General features: G+C 39.8%; 1 protein-coding gene across 1 annotated transcript in view; it reads right to left on the bottom strand.

Annotated features, from left to right (window-relative positions):
* Positions 1 to 19288, bottom strand: part of SLC45A2 (solute carrier family 45 member 2) — a 199042-nt gene that overhangs the window by 45234 nt on the left and 134520 nt on the right. Inside the window, exon 5 of the mRNA XM_089689451.1 lies at positions 4955 to 5078. Within this exon, the coding sequence (XP_089545577.1) occupies positions 4955 to 5078 (124 nt within the window). The remainder of the gene's footprint in view (positions 1 to 4954; positions 5079 to 19288) is intronic.

Genomic DNA, 19288 nt, shown 5'->3' with positions numbered 1-19288 from the left:
GCAGGGAGGAGTCATTGGTTGTTAAGAATCCAGCACCCGCTGGCATCCTAACATCGATGAGACATTGGTTGTTAAGGAGCTGGCACCCGCAAGCCTCTCAACAATGATGAGTCATCCCTGCTGTCAAAGGGGATTCCCCATAAGGTCCCCTTCAAAATCCATACCAGACCCAAAGGGCCTGTTATGTGTCATGCCATTTTTGGAAGGTGGCAGTTCCTAAACAACCGATGGCTCATCCCTAATGCTGACAATAGGGATGACTCCTCATTGTTAACAATCCAGCACCTGCTGGCTTCCAAACAACCAATGACTCATCCCTGCTGCTGACAGCAGGGATGAGTCACTGGTTGTCAGGATGCCAACGGGTGCCGCCTCTTAACAACCAACAGAAATCGCAGACAAAATTGCATTCCAGTGTGTTTTTGATACATTTTGCTGCATCCCAATACAGTTCAGTGCTGAAAAAAAAAATGCAGCATGTTCTAATTTTTTTGACAGCACTGGAACACACTGTGCTGGTGTGAACTATGCCATTGGAACTCATATAACTTACTGTCCCTGTGTTCTTGATGCAGGAAAAAAAACACACACACACACTGAACTGCATCTAGTGTGCTGAACTGGCCCTTAATATGACAGAAGCTGCAGGACTGGAAAGTGTCTTGCAAAAGGGCATTGGGAAAAGCTATAACACAGTGAGAGGCGTATACAGTAATTAACTTTTATTCCAATAGTTTTAATTGCCTATTAAAAACCCTTGCTGCTCAAACAGTTCAGACATTGGTATATACCAGCATCTCACGGAAGTCAGTACACCCCTCACATTTTTGTAAATGTTTTATTATATTTTTTCATGTGACAACACTGAAGAAATGACACTTTGCTACAATGTGACGTAGTGAGTGTACAGCTTGTATAACAGTGTAAATTTGCTGTCCCCTCAAAATGACTCAACATGCAGCCATTAACGTCTAAACCGCTGGCAACAAAAGTCAGTACACCCCTAAGTGAAAATGTCCAAATTTGGCCCAATTAGCCATTTTCCCTCCCCGGTGTCATGTGACTCGTTAGTGTTACAAGGTCTCAGGTGTGAATGGGGAGCAAGTGTGTTAAATTTGGTGTTATCGCTCTCACTCTCTCATACTGGTCACTGGAAGTTCAACATGGCACCTCATGACAAAGAACTCTCTGAGGATCTGAAAAAAAGAATTGTTGCTCTACATAAAGATGACCTAGGCTATAAGAAGATTGCCAAGACCCTGAAACTGAGCTGCAGCACGGTGGCCAAAACCATACAGCGGTTTAACAGGACAGGCTCCACTCAAAACAGGCCTCGTCATGGTCAACCAAAGGAGTTGAGTGCACGTGCTCAGCATCATATCCAGAGGTTGTCTTTGGGCCAATGAGTGCTGCCAGCATTGCTGCAGAGGTTGAAGGGATGGGGGGGTCAGCGTGTCAGTGCTCAGACCATATGCCGCACAAATTGGTCTGCATGGCTGTCGTCCCAGAAGGAAGCCTCTTCTAAAGATGATGCACAAGAAAGCCCAAAAACAGTTTGCTGAAGACAAACAGACTAAGGACATGGATTACTGGAACTATTTCCGGTGGTCTGATGACACCAAGATAAACTTATTTGGTTCAGATGGTGTCAAGCGTGTGTGGCGGCAACCAGGTGAGGAGTACAAAGACAAGTGTGTCTTGCCTACAGTCAAGCATGGTGGTGGGAGTGTCATGGTCTGGGGCTGCATGAGTGCTGCCAGTACTGGGGAGCTTCAGTTCATTGAGGGAACCATGAATGCCAACATGTACTGTGACATACTGAAGCAGAGCATGATTCCCTCCCTTTGGAGACTGGGCCCCAAGTCACTATTCCAACATGATAATGACTCAAAACACACCTCCAAGAGGGCCATTGCCTTGCTAAAGAAGCTGAGGGTAAAGGTGATGGACTGGCCAAGCATATCTCCAGACCTAAACCCTATTGAGCTTCTGTGGGGAATCCTCAAACGGAAGGTGGAAGAGTGCAAGGTCCCTAACATCCACCAGCTCTGTGATGTTGTCATGGAGGAGCGGAAGAGGACTCCAGTGGCAACCTGTGAAGTTCTGGTGAACTCCATGCCCAACAGGGTTAAGGTAGTGCTGGAAAATAATGGTGGCCACACAAAATATTGACACTTTGTCCCAATTTTGACATTTTCTTTTAGGGGTGTACTCACTTATGTTGCCAGCGGTTTAGACATTAATGGCTGTGTGTTGAGTTATTTTGAGGGGACAGCAAATGTACACTGTTATACAAGCTGTACACTCACTACTTTACATTTTAGCAAAGTGTCATTTCTTCAGTGTTGTCACATGAAAAGATAGAATAAAATATTTACAAAAATGTGAGGGGTGGACTCACTTCTGTGAGATTTTATATATATATATATATATATATATATATATATATCACATACATACATACATATATACACTAAGCATACCATCATTACATGCAGTTGATAATATAGTATTTGTGACATCAATTGCACCAAGATAAGGGTTTCTCCCAATACTGGATGCATGACAACTGCAGCATTCATTTAAAAATTAAAGTCTTGATCTTGATTTAAATTCAAGGAAGTCCCTTTAAAACTTCTGAGGTTGTGTATTTTGCCATGTATTTTCTTATGACCTCTGACAGTGTATGTAAGCTGGGCTGTTCTGTCCTGGAAGTACAGCAGGCAATCATAGGTTCACTTTAAGCAAACTCAGCCCAGAATCAATCAACTCTCTCCAGTCAAGATGGATCATTGCTCCGATGGAGATTAAAAGCTTTCTTTCAGTCCAAGTCAAGATCAAAGAGTGTGTTCTGTAGGATATATACACTGAAATGGACTTCAAAAAAACACAACAAAAAATTCAAGGACAATAAAGGACCGTAAAGGACACTGAACGTTTTCATCAGTTGCGAATGTAGGTGTTAAACCTGAACTATTCATTTATTTCAGATCTTCTAATGAAAATTAATAGCCGTTGTTGCTCATTTCTGTGATTGGTGTTGGTTTGAAATTTTATTAACAGGCCACCTTTAGTGCTGGAACCCAATTAACAATGAATTGCATTTGCTTTTGTTAAACATGTGAAAGAATTACTTTAACCATTTCCATACCGGGCTCTTTTATCCCCTTCCTGCCCAGGCCATTTTTCACGTTTCAGCGCTGTCACACTTTGAATGACAATTGCGCGGTCATACAACATTGTACCCAAACTAAAATGTTATCATTTTCTTCACACAACTAGAGCTTTCTTTTGCTGGTATTTAATCACCGCCTGGGTTTTTATTTTTTGCTAAATTAACAAAAAAAGACCGAAAATTTAAAAAAAAAACACATTTTTCTTTGTTTCTATTATAAAAGTTTGCAAATAAATAATTGTTCTTCATAAATTTAGGCCAAGATGTATTCTGATACACGTCTTTAGTGAAAATAACCCCTGCATGGCTCTGCAGGGGCGCAAACTGCGCATGAAGGGATCTGCATGGGCGCAAAGAACGCTGAAGGATTTTGCCGGCCGCTATCTGCCCATAGGCTGGGAGGGAAATGGTTAAGCAGAAGGAAAGACGACACAAAACCCCACATTGTAATTGTTGCTTCCCCATTGCCAACACTCCATGCATACATCTTCTTAAAATTCCAATCTAATTGTAAACCGGTCACATCACCACAAAGTTGCAGCTAATCTGTGTGGTTAACAGTGCTGAAGAATCTTATAGAATTCTGACGTCATCCCTCCGACATCCATAGGTCCAAGGTGCTTTTGGCGAGAGTTCACACCCACCAGCTGCACCAGCAACAGAGAAAGTTAAAAGGATCAGAGTCCAATGATGTCTCCTGTAAGAGAACCAGCCACCTGCACTATGCTATCACATAGGGGATTTCTCAGCCCCCCCTGTGATAGCAATAAATTTAATTTAAAAAAAGAAAAAAAACATTTAAAGTGATTCTGAAGTTTTTTTAAATAAACAAACATGTCATACTTACCTGCTCTGTGTAATGGTTTTGCACAGGGCAGCCCCAATCCCCCTCTTCTCAGGTCCCCCAACAGCGCTCCTGGGTCCACCCCCCTTCTGAGTGCCCCTTAGCAAGCCGATTGCAATGAGGGCACGCATGCATGTTTGATCCTGAGCTGCACTCCCTGTATCCATAGACACACAAAGCATGGCTCAACCCCTCCCCTGCGCTCTCTTCGGAGGCTGTGATTGACAGCAGCAGCCACCTTGGCCAATTACGAGAGAGAGAGAGCTGCCGCTCTTGTGCACAACACTGGATCGAGATGGGGCTCAGGTAAGCATTTGAGATTGGGAGCTGCGGGGAGCACAACACAGGTGTTTTACCTTAATGCAGACAATGCATTAAAAAGGTAAAAAAAGATCTGCCTTTAAAACCACTTCAAAAAATTAAAGTTTAATAAAGCAAATTTTAAAAAGGCACAGAACAATTTAAGAGACCCTGCATCCATATACATATGAAAGCAAAACACTTGACTCGGGTGTGCATGAAATGTTCTACTTTAATGCACTTTAAAAAAAAAAACTGCCCCCTAGTTGCACATTGTAAGTTATAAACAAGAAAAGTTGTATATGGCGTTCTATGTAAGAGCTTGCCCTAAAGAAGAGCCTAGAAAAGGTCATTTTTTTAAATATATATTTTTTAAGTATGCTGTGTGAATGGAAACACACACAGTCTGTGTGTGTGTGTGTGTGTGTGGGGGGGGGGGGGGGGGGGGCTTCCTCAAATTTGACTGCAAAAAACTGGACATACAAAAACTGGAAATACACTTCATTTGTGCACTCCTTCAAAACCAGTTTAATTCAATTAAATAAATAAATTAAAACATGTTTTCTTTGTTTTTTACATCTGAAGATAGAACGATGCTAATTGACATACAGTAAAAATTGGTGTGAAATACTTACAGGAGTATAATGAAGATGAGATGGCATTGATGCACATGCCCCAGCAGCCAACCTCTACCCCCCTCTCGTAGATGAGGTAAGCAGTAGAGTTATGAGGTGCGTATGGGTTTCCATGGTAAACGATCTGAAAGTTAACAATGTTGGATCAATTGACTTTTATTCCGATACACTTTCACTTAAAGGCAGATAACGTTTATGAAAATAAATACCTAAAATCTACCTTTTATCAGCCTCTGACCCCTCTTGATAGAAACCGTGATCGGTGAAGAAAATCTATCCCAGCTGATCGACTTAAAAAACATAAAAAAAAATCCCTAATTGGACTATAAACAACAAGCCCTCTTTATGGCCTGGATCATATCTATGTGACTTTGCATGCCACGTTTGCACAGTCACAGCAGCCCGTTCATTTGAATGGCCTTCTGTGTATTCCATTATTGAAGGAACAAGGTCCCTGCACCTTTTTAGGCACTAAATTTTATATGCGGAACCTAGCCTAATGTCTGTATGCACCCTTATGTTCTCTGGGTCTCTCAGTGTGCAGTGCGGGAGGTCAGGCAGACAGAGGGGCAGGGTCTGTTAAACTTCAAGAGACACGGTTGCCAGACTATTAACAAAAATTATTCTGTAAGGTTATATGTGCTATTTCCCTGTAAAATCCTCCTTGTGTAGACATCCAAAAGCCCTGAGACTGCTGCTGGGCACCACGTTCTTGGACGCGATGTCAGCAACTCCAGCAAACTCAGAGCTATCACTCCACTCCTTCCCTGGCATTAAAATGTTATATAGTGAGATGAGGACTGGAGAAGCTGGTCCAGCACAGAGAATAATTAGACACTTCCAAAATAGGTGAGGACTTATGACATGTAAGGAGGGAGGGGGCTGTGCTAGGGAATTGACTCTTCCTGGAGTAACCAACAATATGAACAAACACAAAGGGGATTTTTAAGGTGCTTAAAAAGTTCCAAACATTGTACTAAAATTATACAAAACTTAATTACATATTTTCATGTAAAAAAAATTACATCACATTGGTAGTTAATGAAGTCTAAAACCAACAGAGCGCTCCATGTGGCTTAGATTTCACAATGCAACAATTCCCACTCGACGTGTTTTGCCAATTTTAGGCTTCTTCAGGAGACTTACAGATAATTGCATATAATTGCCACTAGGAGAAAATAAAATATAACAAATTTAATTAACAAAGATACAAAAAAAAGGTACAATATTAATCAATACATCCTAGACATACATAATTTACTACGTCTGCTTGATATAGGTTTTTATAGGGTTAACCTACCAGGGCTGTTCTTACCAGGTGTATCTTCATTAAAAAGTGTATAAGAGACAAGCATCCAGTCTCATATCCCCAGAGGAGTCCAAAATGAGCCAAAAGAGGGAAAGAAAGCTGCAACCCACCAATACGGACCTCCCTGCTAACAAACACATTAACTCCTCAATACAAAAAACTAAATAAATAAATACAAAAACAGGCCAAAAAGATGGAAACCTTGTGACAAATAGTGACCCAACATAGTGTGCCACCTCATGAGGGGACACATTGACATCCTCTCTGGATGGCCAAAGACCCCCCACACTTTCCCCTAGCCCCAAAAGAGGGGGGGAGGGGAAAATAAAAAATGTTAAAAATGTATGCAAAAAACATGAATATGTTTAAAAAATACACACAATCTCAAGAGGCATTAAATATCATTATACTTGTGCCTTAATACACATTTGGCATGCTAGACGCCCTCACCTGGTGAAATATCGAACGGCCCCCTGAGGTATACCCAAAAAACCACTAATAGCAATACAATGAGCTGCACTTAAACCATAACAAATCATATCAAACTACACTAGTCTTACATTTTGAATTCTTAATTTCTTAAATTGAGACAGCGTTCAGGGGTTCAATCCATACTGATTAACAGAAAAGCAGCATCAAGTCCATCTGTCTTAAAAGGGCTTGAAACTAATGGACTCCCCACTTTGCAGGGAAACCCCAATATATGGGTATTAAACCAGCAGGTGACCAAAGAAATTAAGCAAATAACATGGAAAGGGGGATTAACATCAAATTTGACACCAGGTCAAAAGGCAGCTGTGGCGAGTCTGAAACAATCATTAGATTGTTGTTAAACCATCTGACAAGGGTGGGAATCTGGTAGTGATGAATTCTGATGAGGAATGGTTCTAGACAAGAAATTGAGCAAATAACATGGAAAGGGGGATTAACATCAAATTTGACACCAGGTCAAAAGGCAGCAGTGGCGAGTCTGAAACACAATCATCAGATTGTTGTTAAACCATCTGACAAGGGCAGGAATCTGGTAATAATGAATTCTGATGGGGAAATGGTCCTAGACATCTTAAACAACCAGGAATGGTATAAAAAGATTTCTGCCACTTATGTTGATCAAGTAATCCTTAAATACAGAAGTTTAGTTAGTCAGGCTTACAATGAAGGCATCATGGATAAGAAGACCGGGGAATACTTGAATGTTAAATCTCAGAGGACACCTACGCTTTATACTTTATCCAAAATTCATAACAACCTGACCCACCCTCCTGGAACGCCTATAGTCTCAGGTAGAGGTTGTCTTACTGAACCTGCTAATCAATTAGTTGATGATTATCTGCGCCCACATGTTCAAGCTTTGATCTCTTATGTCAGGGATACAATGGACCTATTAAAGGACCCTGGATGGAATCTGTGTTCTAGTAGGTGCTTGGTTGGTGGCAATAGATGTTGAGGCCCTCTATAAATCAATCCCCCATTAATGGGGGGTTAGGGTTGTTGAGGGCTTTATCTCGGAATGAGTGGTTTCATCAGGCCAATACAACCAGTTCATTCTTGACCTCTTATGGTTTGTTTTGATGAACAACATCTTTATGTTTGGGCACTCCCACTACCTCCAGGTTCAGGGGGTGGAGATGGGGACACGGTGTGGCCCATCATACACCAAACTGTACCTGGGGGGGTGGGAGGGTGTAAGCATGAGCTTTTTTTCAGAGAAGACATTAAATTATACCTGAATAAGGTGTTAATTTGGTGTAGGTTTATTGATGATGTTTTCATGATTTAGACTGGTTCACTAGTTGAATTACAGACATTTATGTCGACTTTGAAGCAAACAGTTTTAACCTCAAATTTGTCACCAGGAGACAATCAGCTTTCTGGATGTCCAGATTTTTGTTGAGAAGGATGGCAGTTTAGGTTCTACCCTCTATAAAAAGCCATGTTCAAGGAATACCATTCTACATGCTACCAGTTCTTACCCAGCACCTCTGGTGTCTTGTATACCAAATAGCCAATACCTTCATCTTAAAAGGAATTGTACTGACCAGGGGGACTTTGAAATGGAGGCCAAGGCCCTTCAAAATCGATTAAGGGAAAGGGGTTATAGTAAATCATGTCTTAAAAAAAGCCTATCAAAGAGCTAATGCTCAGGATAGACAATCATTGATCCATGAAAAGAAAAACGTTATAACCAATACTCAGAATGTCAGGCTAATTACAAGATACTCCATGCAGCACAGAGAGGTTTGTCAAATATTGAATAAATATTGGTATCTATTAATGGCAGACAATACAGTATCAAAATATGTAAACAGATACCCGGAAATAACGTATAGGAGGTCTTCGTCACTTATACATTAATTGGTTCAGAGTCACTATTACAACAAACCCAAACTTAGATCTAAGAGTACTGGTACAGCCCCTTGTGGCAAATGCAATTTCTGCAGATTTATTCCTAAAGCACGTCAAATTATTTTACCTAATGGTCGTATATATACTCCAAGATTTTTTGCCAACTGTCAAATGTCTGGTATAGTGTTTCTTATGAGAAGCTAATGCAATGCTTTCTGTATAGGAAAAACTAAAAGATCCTTTTTTCAGAGAGTTCGCAACCATGTAGCATTCATTTCTAAAAAGAAAATGGAAACACCTATCAGTCAACATGTGGGCTTGTATCATGGATTTGACCTAGCTAAAATTCAGTTACATAGTTACATAGTTAGTCCGGCTGAAAGAAAGACAAAAGTCCATCCAGTTCGAACCATAAAAAAAAAAAAAAAAGGTATAATCCTATACCCATAGTTGATCCAGAGGAAGGCAAAAAAACCCAGCAAAGTATGACCCAATTTGCTCCTGCAGGGAAAAAAATCCCTTACTGATCCCAAGAGGCAAATCGGATATTCCCTGGATCAACTTTACCTATAAATGTTAGTATCCAGTTATATTCTGTGTATCTAAGAAAAAATCTAGGACTTTAAAGCAAATCCACTGAGCTGGTCAGAACCAACTCTTGAGGGAGTCTATTCCACATTTTTACAGCTCTCACTGTGAAGAAACCTTTCCGGGTTTTGAGATTAAATTTCTTTTCCTCCAGACGTAAAGAGTGCCCCCTTGTTCTCTGCGTTGACTTCAGGGTGAAAAGCTCTACACAGAACTACACAGTTCTTTGCTCTGGACCATATACTTCCCCATGAACATGGAGGAGATGTTGATAAACTCCTCTTACAGCGTGAAATGAAGTGGATATACACATTAGCTGTCAAAAAATTTCCTGGACTCAATTAATCCATAAGCTTCAAGCCCTTTTTATAGACAGATGGCCTTGATGCTGCTATTTTGTTAATCAGTATGGATTGAACCCCTGAACGCTGTCTCAATTTAAGAAATTAAGAATTTAAAATTTAAAACTAGTGTAGATTGATATGATTCATTATGGTTTAAGTACAGCTCATTGTATTGCTATTAGTTGTTTTTGTGGATATTTTCACCAGGTGAGGGTGTCTAGCATGCCAAATGTGTATCTATGCACAAGTATAATGAGATTTAATGTCTCTTGAAATTACATGCATATTTTAAACATATTCATGTTTCTGCATCCATTTTTTCCTTTTTCTTTTTCCCCCTTCCACCCCTATTTTGGCACTACGGGAGTCCTTGACAGCCATTGGGCGCCCATGGGTGCGATCCAGAGAGGATGCCAACATGTCCCCTCAAGAGGTGGTGCACTTTGTTGGGTCCCGATTGCTACAAGTTTTCCATCTTTTTGGCCTGTTGGTTCGCTAGCGAACCCTGCTGGTGAGGGCAGTGGTGGATGCTCCAAAATGGCGCTAAAGTGGTTCTGATTTTATTTTTTCTATTGGAATTTTAAGGGTTTACATAGGTTTGGTGAGGTCCTTCCCTTGGAGTAAATAGCTGGCGATATAAAACCCTGGATTGCTTGAGGCCAGTGAGTTCGCCCATGAGTTTATGAATTCTTCTTAACTTTTTGTGGTAGGAGTAGGACATTTTTTGCCTGATTAAATGTATATATAAATGTATGGCTTTTTTTTCTTTTTTTTTTGTATTGATCTATTTAGTTTGTTACATTGAGGGGTTGATGTGTTTGTTAGCAGGGAGGTCCATATTGGCAGGTTGCAGCTTTCTTTCCCTCTTTTGGCTCATTTTGGACTCCTCTGGGGATATGAGACTGGATGCGTGTCTCTTATGCTCTTTTTAATGAAGATACTCCTGGTAAGAACAGCCCTGGTAGGATAACCCTATAAAAACCTATATCAAGAAGGCGTAGTAAATTATGTATGTCTAGGATGTATTCATTATTTTTGTACCTTTTTTTGTATTTTTGTTAAATGTGTTTATTGTTATATTTTATTTTATCCTAGTGGCAATTATATGCAATTAGCTGTAAGTCTCCTGAAGAAGCCTAAAAATTTGACAAAACATGTCTAGTAGGAATTGTTGCATTTTGAAATCTAAGCCACATTGAGCGCTCTGTTGGTTTTAAGCTTCCTTAACTACTAATGTGATGTGATTTTTTTATATGACAAAATGTAATAAAGTTTTGTAGAATTTTAGAATTTTTGAGCACTTTAAAAATCCCCTTTGTGTTTGTGCATATTGTTGGTTTACTATATGGGATGTGGTGCTAACTGACCTCCAGCCCACCTGTGACAATATAGAAAAGATTCTTCCTGAAGTTGTCAGAATTTCTAGCAAGTTAAAATGCAAATTGAAAGTGAATATATAATTCCTTTAAGGAAAAAAAAAGCAGTTAAAATATTTGATTTTTCTGAGCTTTTACCTGCAACAAAGTTAAACCATGATCCTGGTGCCATTTTTTGTACAAATCTTGTAAAAGTGATTCAGGCAGCCTTACAGCCGTCCAATGATTTACAGAGCTGCAAAGGCCATGTGGAGGAGTGCAATAAGGGAGCAATGTTTTGTGAACCTCAGAAGGCCCCACTGTTAACATCAACTGTATACGGATTCCTATAAACTGGTTGCTGGGTGGAAACGCATGCACCTCCAAGTGCCTATCCACACAGCTAGTTATGGCCAAAGTACCTCATTATCCCAGAAAAGCCAGATGACTCTCTAATGGAATCATATCTCTCGTTGTCGTGTTGTGTTCTGCCCAGTCCCATTTCTCCTTGCATCTCTGTTTGAAAAGAAATATATAAATATATGATTGATTGGTGGCTTATAGGCCATCTGGGAGGCTAAGGGAGCAGGTAGGTCCAAGTCACAACAGGACCACGTGAGATCCAGGTTCCATAACAGAGGGCCTCAGGTCAGAATTTTACAAATCTTTAAAAAGCATCCACTAAGAGGTGTGAATGTGAAAAAGCAGTGAATGTGACTAAACATGCTTTCTGGTGCTTGTGTTTTAAACTACAACTACTGCTACACTAGCAGTGAATGTTTGGTGAATTTCACATACACTGCTTTATAATCATACCCCTTAGCCCTCATCCACACAGGACCAGCGGCGGACTGACCATTTGGAAACTCGGGCACTGACCTAGGGCCCGGGGTCAGTAGGGGGCCCCATGAGATGCCCCTGGTACCTTTTTCATAGGTTTTTTTGAGTTTGGGCAAGGACACAGGGGCCCCATGATCCCCTATTGCCCAGGGGCCCCATGAGGTGTCAGTCCGTCCCTGCACAGGATGTTAAAAAAAACTCTCCTAGAAGCTGTCCTCCTGGCAGGAGCATTTTGCAGAAAAAAAGCCTGATGCTTGCAAAAGTATCTAACGCTTTACAAGCAGTTAGTTGTGTTTACAAGCATCAAGCATTTGGGCATTAATTTCATTGGGCAGAATGATAATTTATTCTAGCCATTGAAATTAATTAACACTCAAGAACCAAAACTCGCCTAGCATTTTGATGCAATTAGCTGCATCAAGCGTTTTTTCTGCCAAAACGCAGCTGCTCCTGGATGCTCTGGCCCTGGGTTTTTTTCCGATGCTGGTAAACGCTACTGCCACTAAAAGCTGAAAAGTCTATGCATGCATGGACACTTGGGATAACAGAGGGACATTTGGAAGCACTAAAAAAAAAAGAGCCTCAAAAAGTGGCTGCAAAAATGCCCTGCATGCATGAGGCCTAAGTGTGTGGCAAGACACCTGGAGTTGACAGGAATCAATACGAGATGGTGTTATGTGGCTTGCAAGCCATGCAAATGCAGCCTTGGAGAAACAAATGAGGCTGATTGGAATAATTCAGAATTTTTATGGTTATAATACTATATTTATTGACATGCAAATTCTATATAAATGGAATTGTCTGGTTATATACAAATAAAAAGAATGAACTACAAAAATATAGCATGGTTCTGAAACAAACAACGAAGGAATGAAGAAATATAGAGAGAGTAAGCTCTGGGCTCCTTATACAGAAATCTGTGCCCGTCAGCAGCTAGCATGCTTTATTCAAAGCGGAGTTCCACTCGACCGATCAAAAAATAAAAGTCAGCAGCTAAAAAAACAGCCACTTACCTGTCCCTCGGTCCCGTGGTGTGTCCCCCGCAGCCCATTTCACCAGCCGTCCTGGATTCCAGGAGGCCGACATCTTCAGTGTAGGCACCCGGCTGTGATAGCTTGTGGCTTCACAGCCGGGTACCTACTGCGCATGCGCGAATAGCACTGTGCTTCATGAATGGTCCTGTAGTCTTCTGGGACCTGTCACGTGTCCCAAAAGACTACAGGGAGGGAGGACACTTTCCGTTTCCAATCGCCTAGGCAATCGGACCAGAGGTGGGAGCGGGTATCTGTCAAATTTGGGTACCCGCTCCCCCCCACTCCCCAAAGGTGCCAATCCTTAATGGGGAGCGGGGGAGCAGTCCTTAAGGTGGAACTTCCCCTTTTGGGTGGAGCTCTGCTTTAAGTGACAAGTCTTATGTTAAAGCAATCCTCTTGTGCCAGTTGTGCCATCTTCATCTGAAACCTCACAGCTTTGCATAAAGCCCCCTGCCACCACATTCTATTTTGAATACCCCCTGGTACAGAGGAACAGATGCATTTCTGTATGTAAACTAACAAGTTGAGTGTTTGTGATGCAGCATAATGTATTGGTGGCTAGACGGGATTAACATACACTATATATTGCCTTTACACACACATGAACATGGCATCCCAGTCATAGTCCGTAGGGTTCAATATTGAGTTGGCCCCTGCCATTTACAGCTATAACAGCTTCAACTCTTCTGGGAAGGCCGTCCACAAGGTTTAGGAGGGTGTCTATGGGAATGTATAATCAGATCTTGTGATCTGCTAAATAAATTTAAGAAATACAATATGGTAATTAGTGGATGGCCTGCACCTAACACATACTCATACCAGTGTGTCTAACCAGTAATAAATTTCAAAAATGTGCCGTACTCCACTTGTTAATGATATTATCAAATCATATAGTCACCTATATATACACATGTGTTTCTATTGACAATTAGTGCAATAAAGAATACAATATCGGCTATAAACATCCGCTGTAAAAAACAAAAGATGCCCATAGATACTTTTTCAGAAATACGTGTTCACTTGAAATAAATGAATTCAGTGCTTCTTAATTCACCTCTTGTGTGAAATAACTTAAAACTGCGTGCACCCCCTCCGGTTGTGCTCTCACCTCAAAAAATATGACCAAACCGTTAAGTGAGGTCAGAAAACGCTTGTGTCCCTTTAATTGGACCAAATATGGATGGGATGGTATCCTGATGAATGGGATCCCCTTCACTTCATCAATAGGTTCTCCTCCCACGGTGGTTTGTAAAAAGGAATAATCAGATCGTAGTGCTTTATCCTTAGATAACATTTTATTAATAATCTGTAGTGCACTCACATGATATCTGTATATAAACTGCTTTGTACAAAAAATGTATCCTCCTGAGTTTTGGCAGTGGTGAAAATCCTAAGTATACCAGCTGGTCAGTATGGAACCATTGACAATTGGCGACCCCCCTCTGAGGACGTGTTTGTACACGATACGCATCAGGAGGAGCCACATCACGCCGTGACATCACGCAGCCGGAGCAACATGGAGCTCCAGCGGCTATCTTTAATACCAGATGGTTAGTCCTGTCTGTTCTACCCTTTTTTTGATGGATCACAATAAAGTTGTTTATAACTACTACTACTACTACTACAAGTTTCCTTGTCCTTACCCCCTGGGGGAGCTCTTTAAACCAGCAGACCCACTACTCTAGGACGGATTGCCATACCCTGAGGGTTGATCTGCATATCCAGAGAGTTACTTCAGGTTGAATGCAAAGGAGCTATATAAGGATGAGGACCATCTTTACCAACCCCATAACATCTAACCTGATGATCCACCATCTCTGTGAGGGAAGTCCATCTACCTAATACCTGTCTGATGACATCTGGATTTTAACATAAGGCGCAATAATTATGCGCGTCCGGTGAGTGCGCATTACCTTTACCACTACTGCACTGATATCGGATCCAGAGTCATTAAGCACGAGAGTCACTTTATATACTGTTTACATTGGAACTTTTTGATATACCATTTCTGATTTTAGATTGAATTAATTAATTGGTGTTTATAGTGTTTTTATACGCAAAGTCCTTTGGACAATTCATTTATTTATTTATCCCAGCGCTGCACTTTGTCTATTATCTGTGTTTTAGGGTGCTATTGGTTACCTTTTTGTGCACAGCAGCTTTTTTAGTGTGTTTTATTTAAGGCGCTCGCACCTCCTTTATTTTATACTTTTCTACCAACATCACTTATTTTGGGTGGTTGGACTAGAGCTGGATGCGGTGTTACTAAGACTACTCCTCTCAGTGTAGAATTGTAGGATAATTATTATTATGCGGATAAGTATATAAATATGAGAATAAATATAAGTAATAAAATGTAATTCAATTTTAAAAAGTAAATTAAAATAAGAATAAAATAACAATATTAAAATTTATCAAGCAGATAAAGAAAAAAAAAGAAAAAAAGGGGGGAATATTTGAGTTTTATATCTATTGATTTTAAGATTACCACCTCTACATGTGAATTACTATTCATTAAAAATATTGTAGTTTTAAATTCTTATAAAATGAGTGAAAAATACACACTATACTCTATATATTACTGATAAAGTATGTTAAATCAAATTCCTTGTTGAGACCCAGTGGGAATTAATTTCATATATCCATTTTGATTACTTTTTGCTGAGTTCCCTGACTTTGTTGTCTCATCTCCAGTGGCTGATGTGTTTCTCTATACCCCAGAATTCTAATTGGGTAGCATCTTTATTATGTGTTGTGCGAAAATGTAGCGATAAATGGTGATATTTATATCCCCTATTGACATTGCAAACATGTTCTTTTATTCTTTCCTTCATAGCTCTTTTCGTTCTGCCAATATATATGAGATTGCAGGGACATTTTAGGGCATACACCACTCCTATGGTCTTACACGATATGAAATGTTTTATACTATATTCCTTCCCTGTCCTTGGATTGTAGAATGATGATCTTCTTTTGGGATTATTTTTAACTCGACTACAACTATAACATCTCCCACATGCATACAAACCGGTACCTTGAAATAAAGTGGGATGGTGTGTTGTGTTAGGGCAGGGGTGTCCAAACATTTTTCAAAGAGGGCTAGATTGGATGAAGTGAACATGGTGGAGGGCCGAACATTTTTCCGAACATTCTTTGAACCATTACAATTAAATGCAAATAAATTATTTTATGCCAAGTTAATTGCAAATGACATACTTTTCATTTCATAACATTAAGATCAACTGACAGCTGAGTTTTCACAATGTATTGAAAATAAATTTAAAAAAAACTTACCTACACTAATGTGAAGGGTGAAAAAGGTAGCTGGAGCTGAAGTCTCTGCTCGGCAGCCGGGAGGAGAAGAGAAACACACTTCATGCTGGAAGCCCAGCCCTGACGTCACCGCCCTCTGTCGCTCCCAGTGCGGCGCAGTCACGCATGCGCACTGCTCTCAAGCAGAAGACTGTCTGCCACAGAAGGGAGGGCTGTGCGACAGCCGCATTTACACAGACCAGGGAGGGCTGTTGGAGGGCCGTATTAAACTGACCCCGGGCCGTAAATGGCCCGCGGGCCGGACTTTGGACATGCCTGTGTTAGGGCACTCTATAACATTTTTGACCAACTCATCCCTTAAGTTAGGGGCTTTTTTTTATATATAAATTTTGGGTGTCATAGTATTGTTTTCAAGTGTTTTCATGTCTCAATATATTTCAATGTTTATTTATGATGTGCTCTACCGCTTTATATAGTGTGTTGTATTCTAATACAACCGATATGTTAAACTCTTCCTTATCAGTGAGTACCTTATCTTGTAATTGGGAGGTTCTATTAATTCCTCCTACTTTTATTCTCTCTTTTTCAATGTCTGCTGGTAGGTATCCTTTTTGTATAAATCTGTTTGCTATAACCTGACCTTGTGCTTCATAATCAGACATTTTAGTACAGTTTCTTTTCATGCGTATGAATTGCCCCCTGGGGATATTTGTGAGCCAAGGTTTAAAGTGACAGCCAGTTGCAGGGATATAACCATTTCTGTCAGTGTTCTTAAAATATGTTTTTGTATAGAAGTTATTAGTATCCTTAATTGTTTCTATATCCAAGTAATGTATGTTTTGGTTACTAATGTCCTAACTTAATTTGATGTCCTTATTACTTTCATTCAAAATTTGCAAAAATGCTTGCATCATGCATGTATCTCCCTGCCATATGATTATAAGATCATCTATAAATCTTCTATATAACATAATTTCCTCTTTGTTGCCATTGAATATCATCTATTCTTCCCATTGCGCCATTAATAAATTTGCTATACTGGGAGCAAATTTGGCTCCCATAGCCACTCCCATTATCTGTAAATAGTACTCTCCTTTGTACCAAAAGTAGTTGTGTTTAAGGCAGAATGCTAGACATTTGATGATAAACTTCTGATGCTGATGCGTAAGTGTGGAGTATTTTTTTAAAGCCCATTTTGCTGCTCGTATTGCCCCTTCATGATCTATGTTGGTATAGAGTGCTGAAACATCAGCTGTCCTCATAATAGTATTATGAGTAGGTTCTATGTTTGGAATAAGTTGTATAATATGATTGGTGTCTTTTAGGAATGCAGGAGTTTTTGTCACCAGTGGTTGTAGAGAACAATCCACATATTCTCCAATTCTTGCTGAGAGGGAGTCTTTTCCATTTATTATAGGTCTACCTGGAGGGTGTATGCTATCCTTGTGGAGTTTTGGAACCATGTATAATCACTTGTATTTTGCCAGCAGAGGGAACCAAGTATTTTTCTTCCTTTTTATTTAATATTCCTTTTCTACTCCCATATCTAACCAATTTTTCCAGTTCTTTTTTTATATATGTTAGTGGGGTTGCTATTCAGAATAGTATGTGTTCCTATCACTCAGCATGTTACCCCTAACTAGTTCATAATAATCTTTGGATAGTACAACTATCCCCCCACCTTTGCCTGCGGGGCAGATGACAACATCTTTCCTTTTATCCAATGCTTTTATACCTTTGTAAATTCTGGTTGAGTCTATGTTTTTTAATTTGAAGGTGATCAAGATCCTCTATTACTAATTTTTTAAACATGTTGATGTATCTGTTGTCTGTGGGGATCAGATTGAATATAGATTTATTCCTAAGTAATGTGTGATGTGCTGCCATTCCTTCATCATGTTGAGTGGAGGGTACATGTGGTGTTGGGCATAATGTGTTTTTATATTTAGATTCCTGACCAGTTTTTGGATATTTACATAAGTGTCAAACTTACTAAGACATTTCCTATGTGCAAATTTGAGTCCCTTGTCAAGAACTAGTATCTCTTCTTTAGTGAGTGGAACCCCACTTAAGTTGAAGATACCTGCTCCTATCATTCCCTTCTTTTTTTGTTGTTTTTCTTCTTCCACCTCTGTATCCTCTCTTACGGGTCTTTCCCTGTATTCTCCCCTCCCTTGAGCTGGATTTCACCCTAAAAAAGGGGGGTGTGGGATAGAGGATTGGGGATCTTCTTGTGCTAGGGATGAGTATCTGTTATGCATCAGTATTTGGTATGGTCTATATGGAGGTTTTCTAAATTGAGGTCTTTGGAGTTTGGGTTTTTGATACCCATAACCATAATTGTTATAAGGTGCATAATTGGTGTATGGTCCTGAATGTGTTCTGGGTGGGTAGCCTCTATATGAATGTTCATATTGGGGTCTGCCACCATATGGGGGATATTGTGGTGGTGTCCTGTATGAAGTATGTGGTGGTTTCCAATGATAATTGGCCTGTTTGAGTGTATATTCTTCATAATAGGCAGTTTTCCTTTTTTATGTGTCTCCTTTTTGAATGTGATGTTCTGGGGTTTTCAAACCCAAATTTGTGTTTTTTTTGGTGAATTTAAGGGTGTGTCTCTTTCTGGTGTAGATTCACCTGAATGTAATTTGTTGGCTAGTTTCACCTGCCATTTGAATACCTGTTTGTGTAAATATTATTGTTGTACTCTATTATACTTTTTCTTACTTCTATTTTCTGAATCTTTTTTCTGTATATTCTTTCTCAGTTCACTCAATCTGCCACACTCAGTTTGTTCTTTTAGTGGCTCAATTTTAGCTTTATATTCATTAATGAGTGCATCTAATTTTCACATTTCCTTTGTTTCCTTTTAGTGAGAAAATGTAAGTGTTCCAAGCCCTTCTCATTAAAAAAGCTATACCATTCTTGTATGTCCTCATCTTCTAATAATCCATCATTTATGGGTACTTCAAACCTTAATTTCTTGGGTACCATTTTATCTTTAATATATTTTTCCATGGTGACTAGGTCCCACCACATATTTGTTTTTTTTATCATCCATAATGTGACCTAATTTCCTAAATAAACCTGTAATATTTGTGTCTTTATTCTCTTCATTATTAAATACTGTATATCTTCTATATTGAAATCCCTTCTATCTACAAATGAAAATACTTCCATAGCTGCTACCAACAAGTGCATGAGCAAAATTCAAAACACAATATATAATCTGGTGAGCTGCAAAA

Source organism: Staurois parvus, unplaced genomic scaffold (genome assembly GCF_062004578.1).
Source record: "Staurois parvus isolate SC_StPar_1 unplaced genomic scaffold, SC_StPar_1.0 ptg000475l, whole genome shotgun sequence".
In the NCBI taxonomy this organism is placed as follows: domain Eukaryota; kingdom Metazoa; phylum Chordata; class Amphibia; order Anura; family Ranidae; genus Staurois; species Staurois parvus.
The sequence above is the reverse complement of the archived record's forward strand: the minus strand, read 5'-3'. Positions and strand labels throughout refer to the sequence as shown.